Below are 16,792 nucleotides of genomic sequence, written 5' to 3'. Positions count from 1 at the left end.
GAGGAGGAGGAGGAGGAGGAGGAGGAGTGGTGGTGGGGCTCCTTGGTGCTCTCTGAGCTTGGTTGTTTTCTTGTAGACGTTTCATGACCCAACTAGGGAACATCACCAGTGTTAGGAGGGAGTGGGTTTGCTCTCTGTTTCTATGCAAGTGGCTTGCCCTGTATACCAGGGGTGCTATTCAGCAGGTTCTGGAGAACCATTCGTGGAAATTTTGAGTAGTTCGGAGAACTGGCAAATACCACCTCTGGCTTGGCCCCAGAGTGGGTTGGGAATGGAGATTTTGCAATATCCTACCCCCAGGAGTGGGGAGAGAATGGGGATTTTGCAGTATCCTGGTGACAAGTTTTATTGTTTATGGGAACTGATGCCTTGGCTTGATTTAAAACTGGTCAGAAATGCCATTTCAAGATGGGCTCTTTATTTGCCCGTGGAAACACAGTTGGGTAGTGAGAAGACCCTCGAGTGAAGATCAGCCAGAGTTTGGACAACTTCTCCTCCTCCTCCTCCTCCCCCCCCGCCCCTCCTCCTCCTCCCCCCGCCCCTCCTCCTCCTCCTCCTCCTTTCCTGGCAGACTCACAAAGACAATAGGCATAAAGAGGCTGGCATCACGAAGCCCATCCATATGGCACCCAGAAGCCTTGGGAACCTGTTCAATAGCGCAGCATATGCCAGTCCCCAGCAACTGCCAGGCGTGGAAGAACAGAGCCATGTCGGATCAGACCAACCGGCTCATCTCGTCCTGTTCGCATCTTGTCCAGCCTGATGCCTCTCGGGCGGCCTGTAAGCGGCAGTGGGGGGTGGGGTCATAAGGGGCTCTTCACATGCTGGAAACCTGTATCGATAGCACAACCAGGATCAATAGGAGAGAAATATCTGTAGCTCAGGGTTGAACCATGGGGGTCCTTGGTGCTCTCTGAGCTTGGTGGTTTTCTTGCAGATGTTTTACGACCCAACTAGGTAATATCATCAGTGCTAGAAGAGAGAGGGGTTTATGGAGTGGAGGATGATGACGACGACAGCTGTAAGGTCCTCACTGCTCTCTGAGCTTGAAGATTTTCCTGCAGACGTTTAATTATCCGGCTAGGTAACATCATCAGTGCTTCAGATTTGCAACAGGCTGTCCAAGTCGTGTCAAATATAGAGTGACTTCATAATTCAGGATTTTGCCCAGTATATTTTCTTTTTTTGATTACCTCTTGAAACCCAAGCTATCCTTCATCACAAGCAGGAGCTGGTCAAAAGCTTGGTGTGAAATGATATAGAGCAGGGGGTTGGACTAGAAGACCTCCAGGGTCCCTTCCAACTCTGTTATTCTCTTTATACCGTCACAATCAATGACTAATGGAACGATTTGCCCCCGGAGATACGTATGATACCAGATCTCCAGGCTTTTTGCCGTGCCCTAAAAACTTTTCTTTTCCACCAAGCAGGGCTGGCGTAACCCCCCCCCCCTTTTGAGATGTTAGATTTTTAATTGTTAATCAATTTTTAATTGGGATGTTTTAAATTTTGGGCCAGAGTTGTGTAATTCTTTTAACAAATTTTAAATTTTGTATTGGGATGTTTCTTATTTTGGCTGTGCACCGCCCTGAGTCCAGCAGGAGAAGGGCAGTATACAAATTTAATAAAATAAATAAATAAGTAAATAAGGGAATGAGGTACGATTGTCTAAAGAAGAGGAGGACTGGGAACAATATGATAGCACTCTTCCAATATTTGAGGGGCTGCCACAAAGAAGAGGGAGTCAAGCTATTCTCCAAAGCACCTGAATGCAGAACAAGAAGCAATGGATGGAAACTCATCAAGGAGAGAAGCAACCTAATATTAAGGAGAAATTCCCTGATACGTTAGAAGAATTAACCAGTGGAACTGCTGGCCTCCAGAAGTTGTGGGTGGCTCCATCGCTGGAGGTTTTTAAGAAGAGACTGGACAGCCATTTGTCTGAAACGGTCTAGGGCCGTGCTGGTGAACCTATGTCATCAGCTGCTATTCTGGTTTTCGCAACGCGCATGCTGATCTTCGTGCGTGCCGGAGCCCCGGAAACACGAAGGCCAGGTGGCCAGCACACGCATGCGCAACAGCCAGCTTCCCTTCATGTTTCAAACACGCATGCGCGCAAATGTGCGTTCCTGTTGTGGCTCCGTTACCTGAGCCTGTGTCATCGGCAGGAGAGGACTCCGAGAGTGAAGGAGAGGAGTTGGCAAGGCCTCCCTCTCCAGGACCCTCCTCTCTGGCAATGCCTTCGGTGTCCGCCGAAGGGCAAGAGATAGGGCCGGGGCCAAGCACGTCCACGCAGCCACAGGTGGACAGTGATGAGGGTAATGAGTCTTGGCTGGATCCACGCCAGCGTCGCAGAGATAAGCGCGCGCAACAGAAGAAAAGGCGTGCCTGAGATTAGGCTGAGTCACTGGACCACACCCCACAGGGTATAAAAGGGAGCGTGGTGGCCAGTCAAGTCTTGTGACGAATAAAGCTGAAAGCTTCCACGCCATTCTGCATTGCCGGACTTTTGTTATAGGCTTTGCTGGATTATCTCTGGACTTGATTTACTCTGTAATTATTGAACATTTTACTTTGATGTACCAGAAGTGGGGAGAAGTTATCTCTTCCCTTCGTGAGTAATAAACTCTTGGCAGGCAGCCACTAGGTTGCTGCCAAGTTCCGTTCTCATAAGGAAAAGGATTTTGTCGGCTGGTTTGGTTTTTAACTTTTGGACGTCTGTTGGTGTGTGTGCATGTGGGACGGGGACAGAACAGTTCCGGTTTGGGCACCTGGTGCCGAAAAGCTTCGCCATCACTGGTATAGGGCCTCCTGCTTGAGCAGGGGGTTGGACTAGAAGACCTTCAAGGTCCCTTCCAACTCTGTTATTTTGTTAATTCTGCTCCCCATGGTGGTTTTTAAGTTGTTAAGGACTGCCTGTATAACAGTGCTGCCTAGCCTAGCCCCACATTTTTTCCTCTGTAGGTTTACAATGGCTGTTTCTTCACACCTAAGCCTGGCAGGAGCCCTTCAGCCTCAGCCCCAAGCCTCACAAACGACCCCTCACACTTCAGTTCCTTCCTCGGATCCCTTTATTAGCCCGTAAACGCGGATTTGTGTCCTGTCGAAGCCCCTTCACTTTTCATTTAAATAAAACGCTCGGCCGTTTTTTTCCCCCTCCGAATGTATCTCCCGCCTGGGCCGCGTTTGAGACCGGTAAGTAGATTTGTTACAGCCTTAATTACGATTTCATGGCAAGAACAGAGCCCCTCGGATCTTGGTCTGAGGGGTTTTCAGTTCCCCAACGCCACCTTCAAAAAACGAGAAATTTGTAGGCAAACTCCCACTAAGTCTGTTGCTCTTTTCAAGCGAGCGGGAAATAATTAGATTTAAAAACCTCAATGCTATATCTGCCCGTCTCTATCAATGGAGTTCATGCATCACCGGGCTTCGTCAATGGGGAAATTATCCGGGGAATTATTTTCAAGTTATTGTTTTTGTGCTTCCTGATGTGCATACGTGTGTGTGTGTGTGTGTGTGTGTGTGTTGGGCAGGAGGGACACAGGAAGTCCTCAACTTACAACCACAATGGAGCCCAGAATTTCTATTGCTAAACGAAACATTTGTTGAGGGAGCTAAATCTTGGAAATGTAATCGAACTCCGGGCACATATTATCACATGTGGTGGAGATGTTCAAATGCAAAAAAAATACTGGACGAAAACACATAATTGGTTAGAAAAAATGTTAAGGCAGCATATACTGTAGACTACAAACCAGAATGATTTTTGTCAGGCATAATGCCAGAAAAATACGATAAAGGGAATGTATATTTAATATTACATGTTTTGACAGCAGCAAGAATTGTATTTGCGCAATCACCTACAGTAGAAGAGATAATTAAAAAAAAAAATTAGACTGGGCAGAAATGGATAGACTAACACTGACGATAAAAGAAAAAGAAGACACAGTATTTTCGAACTTGAAACTCGTTTTATCAGTGGTTGGATAATAGAAACTAGGAGTTTAATATTGTTATGTAAACAAATTGACTCAGTACGTTGTTTCTAAGCACTTATTATATACAAGAGAAAATATATAATTTTTTTTTTTAAAAAAAAAGAATTGTGGATGTGTGGTTTGTGGTTGCGAAGAAGCTGAGGACTTTGAGATGCCCTCAGAAAAAGGATGCGCTGGAACGGAAGAGATGGATCACGTTCCAGTGGTCCTCGACTTACGACCATACTTGGTGGTCCTTGTTTCTGAGTAAGATAGTCATTAAGGGAATCCACACCCTCTTCGCGCAAAGGTTCTCGCCAGGGTTCTTAAGTGACTCCCAGCTGTTGTTAAGTGAATCGTGCGGTCATTAAGCAAATCCATCTTCCCCACCACCCTTCGACATGTCAGAAGCTGACCGGGAAGGTCGCAGAAGCTCAAACTTCTGTTGCTAAATGAGATGTTGTTAACTGAGTTTTGCCCCGTTTTACAACCATTTTGTGCCACGGTTATTAAGTGAATCGCCGTCGTTAAGTTAGTCACACGGTTGTTAAGTGAAGCTGGCATCCCATTCACTTGGCTTGTCAGAAGATCACAAAAGGGGATCACATGACCCGGGGGGACACTGCGACCGTCATAAATATGAGTCGGTCTGGATCTGCTAAGCATCCAGATTTTGATCATGTGACCATGTGAGATTCTGCAACAGGCGTTAAGTGTGAAAAACAGTCCTAAGGCACTTCTTTCTGTGCCGTTGTAAAAGCCACTTTTTTCAGGGCTGTTGTAACTTTGAACGGTCATTAAATGAACTGCTGTATGTCAAGGACTAATTATAATTGTGTGTAAATGACAATATTCCCCCCTTTTTTAAAACCTCCCGCTCAACAACAGACCCCAGTTTTGATTCCTTAAATCAACTCATCCCTGGACTTCATAATAAGATAATAAAGAAGAAAATAATAAAGAAGAAAAGTCCTCGTCTTATAACACTTCGCTTAGTGACCATTCAAAGTTACAACACCACGGAATGACCATTTTTCGCACTTACGACCATTGCAGAATCCCCATGGACACATGCTCAAAATCTGGACGCTTAGAAATTGACTAATATTTATAACGGTTGCAGTGCCCCAGGGATCACGTGATTCCCCTTTAGCGACCGTCTAACGAGCAAAGTCAATGGGGGAAGCCAGATTCACTTAGCAACCGGGTTACTCCTTTAAGAACCACAGCGATTCACTTAACCAACGTGGCAAGAAAATTCATCACGCGGGTCGAAACTCACCGCACAAATTTCTCACTTAGCGACAGGAATTCCGGGCTTCAAACTGTGGCCGTATGTCGAGGACTCCCTGCCGTACGATCATCTGTTTCCCTGCCTGGTTTTGAAGAAATACTTGAGCTTCTCCGGTGGCCGTAATTGTTTTATTAGCATCGCGACGCCTCCCAAGACTGCAATAAAATTTAACGATGAGATTTTGCGTCCAACTTTGCGCGAGAAATAGCTCGTGTCGTCCTCGCTATCCGGCGGGCTCAGCTGTTCGCCTGAGTGGGGTTTCCCCCTCCCTCTTGAAAATGCAATATTGTTTGCCCCTTCGGAGTTGCCTTTCCCTGCCAGTTTAATAATGAGCTCGATGGAGGTTCAAATGGGACTTGGCTTTGATACAACCTCGCTAGGAGCGTATCGCAGTTTCCTACGGCGTTGGAACGATGTCGGTTGTGACTTTTTGTGTTCCTCTCCTGGGAGTCCGATCCCTGCGTCTGTCAATGTGTTACACAGATTTCTTTGTTGTCAGGCGTCTGGTTAGACACAGCTCTGGAACAACGGAGTTAGGCCTCCCTGCGTTGCGAGCCAGATTGGTCTAGTAGTTAAGGCAACCAGGCGAGAAAGCAGGAGACGGTGAGTTCTAGTCCCTCCTTAGGCTGGAGAGCAGGTTGGTGACTTTGGGCCAGTTACCAGGAGACAAGGGAGTTCTAGTCCTGCCTTAGCCATGAAATTCAGCTGGATGACTTTGGGCCAGTCACCAGGACACCGTGAGTTCTAGTTCCACCTTAAGCATGAAAGCCATCTGGGTGACTTTGGGCCAGTCACCAGGAGACAGTGAGTTCTAGTTCCACCTTAGGCATGAAAGCCAGCTGGGTGACTTTGGGTCAGTCACCAGGAGACAAGGGAGTTCTAGTCCCGCCTTAGCCATGAAATTCAGCTGGATGACTTTGGGCCAGTCACCAGGAGACAGTGAGTTCTAGTTCCACCTTAGGCATGAAAGCCAACTGGGTGACTTTGGGTCAGTCACCAGGAGACAGTGAGTTCTAGTTCCACCTTAGCCATGAAATTCAGCTGGATGACTTTGGGCCAGTCACCAGGAGACAGTGAGTTCTAGTTCCACCTTAGGCATGAAAGCCAACTGGGTGACTTTGGGTCAGTCACCAGGAGACAAGGGAGTTCTAGTCCCGCCTTAGCCATGAAATTCAGCTGGATGACTTTGGGCCAGTCACCAGGAGACAGTGAGTTCTAGTTCCACCTTAGCCATGAAATTCAGCTGGATGACTTTGGGCCAGTCACCAGGAGACAGTGAGTTCTAGTCCTCCCCTTAGGCAGGAAATTCAGCTGGATGACTTTGGGCCAGTCACCAGGAGATGGTGAGTTCTAGTCCTCCCCTTAGGCAGGAAAGCTGGCTGGCTGACTTTGGGCTAATCACCAGGAGACAGTGAATTCTAATCTTACCTTAGGCATGACCTCAGTTTAGGGCTTGGGCCAATCACCAGGCGACGGTGAGTTCTAATCCCACTTTAGGCATTATAGCTGGCTGGATGACCTTGGGCCTCTCTCTTTCCAACCAACTTCCCTTACAGGGTTGTTGTAAGAGGGAAAACACGAGGAGGGAAGTGTATTACGTTCGTTCCCCGCCTTGAGTTATTTGTAAAAAAAAAAAAAAAAAATCAACGTTCGATACAAACAAATCAATAAAACGTAGCTTAATAAGCTGTCCGTTATCGAAGCAAACCCGCAACCTTCATTCTTCAATCTGGAGTTGTGTCGCATTGGTTTGTGCAGGAAGCCTGGCAGGTGTGAGATGCCAATCTTAACCCTGTTGCTGTGCTGGACAGAGCGACCGCACGGGTCTGAAGTTTGCCCTCTGGGCTTTTCCGATACCCGATTGCATCGATTATTCAACCCTTAATCAGCTAATCAGTCAGTTGATTGATCGGTGAAAGAACGGGGGCCATCTGTCCGCTCTACTTAATGGAGTGTCTTCACAGCCCAGATAGGAAATAATTGGATTGACAGTCCGTCATACGGGAAGAGTGTTTGTTAACTGATTAGAGGAGGGGGATGCGGGGGGGTGAGCTGGCGGAACAGCAGGGAAGGGAGTTGAAGGTGTTAATTGAGTTGATCCTATCATGTTTGACATTGGAGACTTTGCACGGACAGCCGTGGAGACATTTACCATTTTGGATGCTCCCGAGACAGCTGTTCTTTTGAAGGCAGCAGGGGAAGATCTAGTAGCACATGGATTATTATTGGGTCACTCAGCAGGAGATGGGGAGTTCTAGTCCCACCTTAGGCATGAAAGTTAGCTGGGTGACTTTCAGCCAATCACCAGGCGACAGTAAGTTCCAGGGCCACCTTAGGCATGAAAGCTGGCTGGGTGTCTTTGGACCAATTACTAGGAGATGGGGAGTTCTAGTCCTGCCTTAAGCACGAATGCCAGCTAGGTGACTTTGGGCCAGTCACCAGGAGACGGTGAGTTCTAGTTCCACTTTAGGCATGAAAGTCAGCTGGGTGACTTTGGGCCAGTCACCAGGAGACGGTGAGTTCTAGTTCCACCTTAGGCATGAAAGCCATCTGGGTGACTTTGGGCCAGTCACCAGGACACGGTGAGTTCTAGTTCCACTTTAGGCATGAAAGCCATCTGGGTGACTTTGGGCCAGTCACTAGGAGACAGGGAGTTCTAGTTCCACCTTAGGCATGAAAGCTATCTGGGTGACTTTGGGCCACTCACCAGGAGACGGTGAGTTCTAGTTCCACTTTAGGCATGAAAGTTAGCTGGGTGACTTTCAGCCAATCACCAGGCGACAGTAAGTTCCAGGGCCACCTTAGGCATGAAAGCTGGCTGGGAGACTTCAGGCCCAATTTACCAGGAGATGGTGAATTCTAGTCCTGCCTTGGGCATGAAAGCTTGGGGGGGGAGGAGACTTTGGGTCAATCACCAGGTGACTGTGAATTCTAGTTTCCCGTTAGGCATGAACGCCGGCTGGGAGACTTTGGGCCCATTACCAGGCGATTGTGAGTTCTAGTTTCCCCTTAGGCATGAACGCCGGCTGGGAGACTTTGGGCTAATTACCAGGAGACGGTGAATTCTAGTCCTACTTTAGGCATGACGAAACCCAGCTGAGTGATTTGTAGTATAATGTTGATTGTGTTGAAGTGGGACCACGAGGGAGTGGTTAAATCTAATGCATTAAAATGGAGTTTTCCAGACAGAATTGCTTACTCTGGGAGGACGTATTTTGAAGGCCCCGTGATCAATATTGACCATGGGGGGGGGGGAAGTGTCTTGATACCTAAATTATAGTCTGAAGACTCTTAGGCTCGACAGATGCGAAGTCCCTCCCTCAAATAAAATGCCAACTTGGAATATGTGAGAATAGCAAAAGGTGTTCTTTTGAAGGCACCAATTGAAATCCTATTTTTTTTTTTATCACATTCTGTAGTATAATGCTGATTGTATTGATAGAGGAGAATATTTGTAGCTCGAGGATGACCTGTGGGGTCCTTGGTGCTCTCTGAGTTTGGTTGGTCCCTTCAGACGTTTTAGGCAACACTCAGTGTGATGGAAGGTAGGGTTGGCCGCTCGTGCTGGTGACGTTACCTAGTTGGATCATGAAGGGTTTGCCCGCCAAGAATGAAGCTCAGAGTGCACCAAGGACCCCACCAGAGAATATTGGTAGGCCGGGGTTGAACTGTGAGGTCCTTGGTGCTCTCTGAGCTTGGTGGTTTCCTTGCAGACGTTTCATGACCCCTCTAGGTAACATCATCAGTGCTGGAAGGGAGGGGTGGTTTGTGGAAAGGAAGAGGAGGGTAAGAGTAAGAAGGAATAAAAGGGAGGAAGAGGAAGAGGAAGGAAGACGAGGACTGTGAAGTCCTTGGTGCTCTCTGAGCTTGGTGGTTTCCTTGCAGACGTTTCATGACCCCTCTAGGTAACATCATCAGTGCTGGAAGGGAGGGGCAGTTTGTAGAAAGGAGGAGGAGGGTAAGAGGAACAGGAAAAAGGAATGAAAGGGCAGAAGATGAGGACTGTGAGGTCCTTGGTAGTCTCTGAGCTTGGTGGTTTCCTTGCAGACGTTTCATGACCCAACTAGGGAACATCATCAGTGCTGAAAGGGAGGGGTGGTTTGTGGAAAGGAAGAGGAGGGTAAGAGTAAGAAGGAATAAAAGGGAGGAAGAGGAAGAGGAAGGAAGACGAGAACTGTGAAGTCCTTGGTACTCTCTGAACTTGGTGGTTTCCTTGCAGACGTTTCATGACCCCTCTAGGTAACATCATCAGTGCTGGAAGGGAGGGGCAGTTTGTAGAAAGGAGGAGGAGGGTAAGAGGAACAGGAAAAAGGAATGAAAGGGCAGAAGATGAGGACTGTGAGGTCCTTGGTAGTCTCTGAGCTTGGTGGTTTCCTTGCAGACGTTTCATGACCCAACTAGGGAACATCATCAGTGCTGAAAGGGAGGGGTGGTTTGTGGAAAGGAAGAGGAGGGTAAGAGTAAGAAGGAATAAAAGGGAGGAAGAGGAAGAGGAAGGAAGACGAGGACTGTGAAGTCCTTGGTACTCTCTGAACTTGGTGGTTTCCTTGCAGACGTTTCATGACCCATCTAGGTAACATCATCAGTGCTGGAAGGGAGGGGCAGTTTGTAGAAAGGAGGAGGAGGGTAAGAGGAACAGGAAAAAGGAATGAAAGGGAGGAAGATGAGGACTGTGAGGTCCTTGGTAGTCTCTGAGCCTGGTGGTTTCCTTGCAGACGTTTCATGACCCATCTAGGTAACATCATCAGTGCTGAAAGGGAGGGGCGGTTTGTGGAAAGGAAGAGGAGGGTAAGAGTAAGAAGGAATAAAAGGGAGGAAGAGGAAGGAAGGCGAGGACTGTGAAGTCCTTGGTGCTCTCTGAACTTGGTGGTTTCCTTGCAGACGTTTCATGACCCAACTAGGGAACATCATCAGGGCACATCAAAACCCCCAACTCAGAAAGCACCAAAGTTAATAAGTGAGTAACCCCGTTGTGAAGTGAATCTGGCTTCCCACTGACTTTGCTTGTCAGAAGGTCGCCAAAGGAGATCAACATGTCCCCGGGGCCGCCAAGCGTCTGAATTTTGATCACCTCACCATGGGGACGTTGCAGCGGTCGTAAGTGTGGAAAAACGGTCCTGAGTCACTTTTTTTGGCGCCGTTCTCACTTATTTATTTATTTATTTATTCAACTTGTATGCCGCCTTTCTCTGAAGACTCAAGGCGGCTTACAATGCATAACTTTGAATGGTCACTAAATGAACTATTGTAAATCGAGGACCGCCTGTACATGGCAGACAGCTTGCATTCCGAAGAAATTCTTGTGATCTTAAGCCGCTGAGTTTACTCTCCATTCTCTTGACCTAAATGGCGTTTTCACATTGTTCCCCAGACTCCGTTTTATTTTTACGGGCTGTGATGTTTTATTGTTGTTAATAATGAGTTTGTGAAAAGGAGGAGAAAATACTTCTTGTTAGAGATTGAGCTAAAAAAGATAAACGGGTTCCCCCAACAGCTGTTGCCTTGATACACATAATCCTACGATCGCCAAATGAATTCTACCGCATTCTTTTCAATGAGTTCCTGGAAACGCCGTTCAGATTTTCTCGAGCCGTTCGGATTTTCTTGATCTTACGAATTATGAAAAAATGTTTTCGGAAGATCGCTGGCTCCTTCAACTCCTCCATTGCCAGCTAAGACTTTATTCTGACCCAGCTCCCCAAACACGACCAACCCTCTGTATTTAAATCAATGATTCCTTTATTAGGAGCGCCAGGAGCCCCGGCAAAAAGTTTCTCTCTCATTGCAGGCTAACAAGTCCATCCGGCAGGGAGATGAATAGTTGTCTGCCATCATCTATTCATCTCCGCCCCCTGCCTTTTATTTCCAGAGTTAGGGTGAGGCTTCCCTAGCAGCGGTGGCTCTTCCGTCCCAAGGACCAGCCCATGGATTTCCACTGCTCTCCTCTCCTCTGCCTTCTGCATGGCAGGCACTGGACCCAGCTGCTCCTCCTCTTCCTCATCAATCCACCTTCCAGACCTGGGGGCTCTTGACTCTCCACCTTAGGGCTGACGGACGGCCCAGGCTCCACCTCTCTCTTTCCGCCAGCTCCATTCCCTCTTCCCCCTCTCTCAGGTTGCCTTGATGCTGACCCTCGACTCCCACGCCTCCTCCTCCTCCTCTGATTTGGCTGTTGGAGGGGCCAGCGGCCAACAGGCCACCACAGCCTTCTCAACACTTGTTTGAACTGTACACAAGATCCGACAGATTCAGATGGCTTTCTGCTGGATATGAACCACGTTCAAAGTTCAGGTAATCCTCGACTTACAACCGTTCGTTTCGTGACCGTTCAAAGTTGCGACAACATTGAAAAACGGGACATGATCGTTTTTCCTAGTTACGGCTTTTGCAGCGTCCCCGCGATCCCGTGATCAAAACTCAAGATGCTTGGCAACTGGTTCATACTTACGACCGCTGCTTTGTCCCTGTGGTCACGCAATCTCCTTTAGCGACCTTCTGACCAGCAAAGTCAACGGGGAAACCGGGTTCTGTTCTGTCCCCCGTCCTCACTCAGACAAATGCAATATCCAGACCAGAATTCCTGGCAGACGAGAGTTCTGGCAGCTACTTGTAAAACGCCTGCCAAATCCAATTAGTACTCCCAAAAAACAGGAGAGGCTTATCTGCAGTCGGTTTCCAGAGCGACAAATTATCCACAAGAGATTAGTCCAAAATATATCTGAGCCGAAGTGCAGGATTCACGATGTGACTCTTTAGAGTTTAAACGTTTGTCCGTCACAAAGCCTGCCAAGCAATCATGCCCCCCCTTTTATCCCTTGTGGGGCATGGCTCAGTGACTCAGCTCAATCCATGGTCCTTCCACGCCTCTTCCTTTGTTGCGCACGCTTCTCCCTCCGACGCTGCCTGGGATCAAGCCAGGATTCATTGTTGTGGCTCCGTTGCCTATCGACAGATGCAGACTCCGAGAGTGAGGGAGAGGAGTTGGCAAGGCCTCCCTCTCCAGGACCCTCCTCTCTGGCAATGACTCCGGAGGACACCAAAGGCCGATAGGCCCAGAGCCAAGCACGTCCCCGCAGCCACAGGTGGACAGCGATGAAGAAGATAAGTGCTGGCTGGACCCTCGGCAGCGGCGCCGGGAGAAGCGTGCGCAGCAGAGGGGAAGGCGTGCCAGAGATTAGCTGAGTCACTGGACCACACCCCACAGGGTATAAATGTGAGTGTGGTGGCTGGTTCAGTTTGTGACAAGCAAAAACTAGAAATAATCCATGATCTCTGCATTACTAGACTTCTGCCTGCCTTGTCGGACTGCATTTGGACTAATCCTTGTATTGTTGAAACTTTGCCTGCTTTATCGGAATGCTTGCAGTCTAATCTTTATTTTGTGTGAGTAAAGTCTGAATTGGCAGCTAGCCACTGGGTTGCTGCCCAGCTTTATCTTCAAAGATTTTGTCGTGTGGCTTATTAACTCCGGGCCGTCTGTAGGGGTGCGTGTGTGGGACGGGGACAGAACATTCATCAGTATAACTCTCTATCAATGGGTGCTCCGAAATGCCTTCCTCCTGGCACATCCCAGGCTGTTCCTCCTGGCCTTCAGATGGAACCTGAGGCATTGCCAGAGAGGAAGGTCCTGGAGAGGGAGGCCTTGCCAGTTCCTCCCCCTCACCTTCTGAGTCCTCTTCCTCCATGAGGACAAGCTGGGGAGTCAGAGTCACAACAGGTTCACTTTACCGGGTTACTCACCAATCAACTTCAGAGGGTCACAAAAGGGGATCAGATGACCCCCCACCCCCTGGGACACTGCAGCCATCATAAATATGAGTCAGTTGCCAAACATCTGAATTTTGATCACCTAACCCTGAGGATGCTGCAATGGTTGTGTGAAAAAGTGTCTTAAGTCACTTTGTTCAGTGCCTCTGTAACTCTGAACGGTCACTAAATGAACTGTTGCAAGTCGAGGACTACCTGCCTTGGGTTAAAATGGCGAAATTCGCAGGCTTAAATCATGTTCTGCTGTCGTAATGACGCATCTACCTCTGTTTTTGTTTTGTTTTTTTTCTGTATTTCAGGTTTATTCAAGAGATTGAACACGCTTTGGGGTTCAGTCCCGCGAAGCAATGTCCCCTCCGAGAATTCCTCACCATGTACATTAAGAACATCTTTCTGAACCAAGTCCTGGGAGAAATCAACAAGGAAATCGAGGGCGTCACCAAAATTACCGACCCCTTGAAGATTCTGGCCAACGCAGACACCATGAAAATGCTCGGGGTGCAAAGGCCTCTCTTGCAGGTAAGGCGGGTGGCAGGAACACCATGGAATAAGCCTTCCCATCTTTACAGGTAGTCCTCCACTTACGAGCGTTCGCTTAAGGACCATTCAAATTTACAGCAGACCACCCAAAAGCTACTTATGATCTGTTTTCGAAGTTACGATGGCTGCACAGTTGCACTCCATCTATCTATCTATCTATCTATCTATCAATCATCTATCTATCATCTATCTATCTATCATCTATCTATCTATCATCTATCTATCTATCATCTATCTATCTATCTCTCTATCTATCTATCTTCCTTCCATCCATCATCTATCTATCATCTATCTATCATCTATCTATCATCTATCTATCTATCATCTATCTATCTATCTATCTTCCTTCCATCCATCATCTATCTATCTATCTATCATCTATCTGTCTGTCTATCTATCTATCTATCTATCTATCTATCTATCTATCTATCATCTATCTATCTATCTATCATCTACTCTGTTTCCCCCAAAATAAGACATCCCCTGATAATAAGTCCAATCGGGCTTTTGAGCGCATGGCAATATGGCCAAGCGCTTATTTCAGGGTTCAAAAAAATATAAGACAGGGTCTTATTTTCGGGGAAACACGGTATCTCTCTCCCTCTCTCCCTCTCTCTCTCTCTCTCTCTCTCTCTCTCTCTATCTATCTATCTATCTTCCTTCCATCCATCATCTATCCATCATCTATCTATCTATCTATCTATCTATCTATCTATCTATCTATCTATCTATCTATCTATCTATCTATCTTCCTTCCATCCATCATCTATCTATCTATTTATCTATCTATCATCTATCTATCTATCTATCATCTATCTCTCTATCTATCATCTATCTATCTGTCATCTGTCTATCATCTACCCTGTTTCCCCCAAAATAAGACATCCCCTGATAATAAGCCCAATCCGGCTTTTGAGCGCATGGCAATAAGGCCAAGTGCTTATTTCAGGGTTCAAAAAAATATAAGACAGGGTCTTATTTTCGGGGAAACACAGCATCTATCTATCTATCATCTATCTATCTATCCTATCTATCTATCTATCTATCTATCTATCTATCTATCTATCTATCTTCCTTCCATCCATCATCTATCTATCATCTATCTATCTATCTATCTATCTATCTATCTATCTATCTATCTATCTATCATCTACCCTGTTTCCCCCCAAAATAAGACATCCCTGATAATAAGCCCAATCAGGCTTTTGACCGCATGGCAATAAGGCCAAGCGCTTATTTCAGGGTTCAAAAAAATATAAGACAGGGTCTTATTTTCGGGGAAACATGGTACCATTTTTTCAGAGATGGTTTTCTTTAGATCCCTATTTCTGGGCAATGATTGATCTTAATAACCTAAAGTGTCCTTTCCAATTCCGAGATCCTCTGAAAAATCACACCTAGAAGATAAAAATCAGAATTCTGCAAGGAACCAGAGACTGCTGAAATGGTCTCCCACGTTCCTATATTCATTTGTTTTAAAATATTTTTCTCCCAGCACTTCTATCAAAAAAAATTAAAAAAAAAAACCATGCCAATCTCTAGCACAGAAAGTACTTCTGTAAAAGGCCTTCTGATAAATTCAATGTGTAAAATGCCTACCTCCGGTTAACTTCTGATGCTGTTTTTCACACATTTAATTATACCTAGATTTAAATATTAAAAAAAAAAAAACTCGAACATGTGAAATGTGGCAGTCGGCTCCTGTAGAGACAAAGGCAAGATAAATTACCTCTCAAAATAAAAGGTGAAAATAAGAAGTTGTCTTTTCTGTCATAACACAACAAGGGAGCATTCAGCATAGGAAGCCTTAAAGGGCAGTGAGGGTTGGAAAAACAAGATTTCCCCATATATAGGCTGAATCTGTTCTGCATTCTATTCCATTCCATTCCATTCTATTTCTTATTCTATTCTATTTCTTATTCTATTCTTCTATTTTCCGCCCATAAATAGGTAGAACAACTGTGGCAAGAAAGATTGTAGAATGGGCCAAAACTCACAAAACAAATGTCTCACTTAACAACAGAAATTTTAGGATCAACTGTGGTCGTAAGTCGAGGACTACTGTAAAAAATGTTTTTTTAAAAAAATGTTAGAAAACAATGCTTAGATTCACTTCTTGTTTTTGAGGATGAGAAACCTTGTTTAAAGGTAGCATCTTCGAGATGACTCTTTTAGCTTTTAGCTCATGCAATCACATGTGAAGGCTAAATGGATTTCAGGAGCAGATTAATTATCCATAGCTGCCGTTGATTAATTAGTTTAGGCTGCAATCCAGCTAAAATATGCGGTTATGTAATTGTATTTACCTCTCCTTCCCCCCACCAGACATTCGTAATGGCAAAAGGAGATAAAATGCATTAACTTGCATCATATTTAACTGTGTTTTCCCTTTTTCCCCCCTTTTTAAATGTAAATTTTAATTCGTTTTTAATTTATTGGGGTGTTTTAAATCTGTCTTCGGCCAAATTGTTTACTTCAACTTTATTCAGTTTTAAATTTTGTATTTATGTTTTTTATCTTATGGCTGCTCACCGCCCTGAGTCCTTTGGGAGTAGGGCGGTACACAAATCAAATAAAACTAAACTAAACAAACTGTGTTAGCCGTGTTATAGGAATACACAACACACAAAGGCTGCATGGATACAACAATTGTTTGTTTTAGTTTTGGGTTGTGGTTCTTGTTGCTTTTGATGGCTTAGTGTGTCGTGCAATCTCAGCTATTTGATTTAGTTGAGCTATTAAGCATATTAAGTATATATATTGTATTGATATATATTAAAGTATATTACGTGTATATATTATATTGATATGTATTAACTATATTAAGTATATGTATTACATTGATAGATATATATTAAACCAATTATATACATACATACATACATACATATATATATATATATATATATATATATATATATATATATATATATATATATATAAATATATATATATATATACACATATATGTTTTTTTCTTCTAGCCAGGTTTTCCCTACGTAACCAAGGTTTTTTGTAGCTCCAGCTCAGTAGAATCACATCTACTCAGTTCTGGGCTTTTTTCCTTTCTAACAGCTAGCAAGCTCTGACTGCTAGGTGGGAGACCTAAATAAATCCATTTCTAGCTCGTTTGCTTTCATCAGTAGGCCACACCCATATCTTATGTATCCTGGGTGTGGCCTATTGATGAAAGCAGACGAGCTAGAAATGGATT

The 16,792-nt window shown here is 45.5% G+C and overlaps 1 protein-coding gene across 1 annotated transcript in view; it reads left to right on the top strand.

Moving 5' to 3' along the window:
* Positions 1-16,792, top strand: part of EXOC4 (exocyst complex component 4) — a 358,562-nt gene that overhangs the window by 273,674 nt on the left and 68,096 nt on the right. The window contains exon 11 of the mRNA XM_060687047.2: positions 13,338-13,557. Within this exon, the coding sequence (XP_060543030.1) occupies positions 13,338-13,557 (220 nt within the window). The remainder of the gene's footprint in view (positions 1-13,337; positions 13,558-16,792) is intronic.

Source organism: Pantherophis guttatus, chromosome 7 (assembly GCF_059756535.1).
Source record: "Pantherophis guttatus breed Tessera chromosome 7, ASM5975653v1, whole genome shotgun sequence".
In the NCBI taxonomy this organism is placed as follows: domain Eukaryota; kingdom Metazoa; phylum Chordata; class Lepidosauria; order Squamata; family Colubridae; genus Pantherophis; species Pantherophis guttatus.
This window is presented reverse-complemented; position numbering and strand designations above follow the sequence as displayed.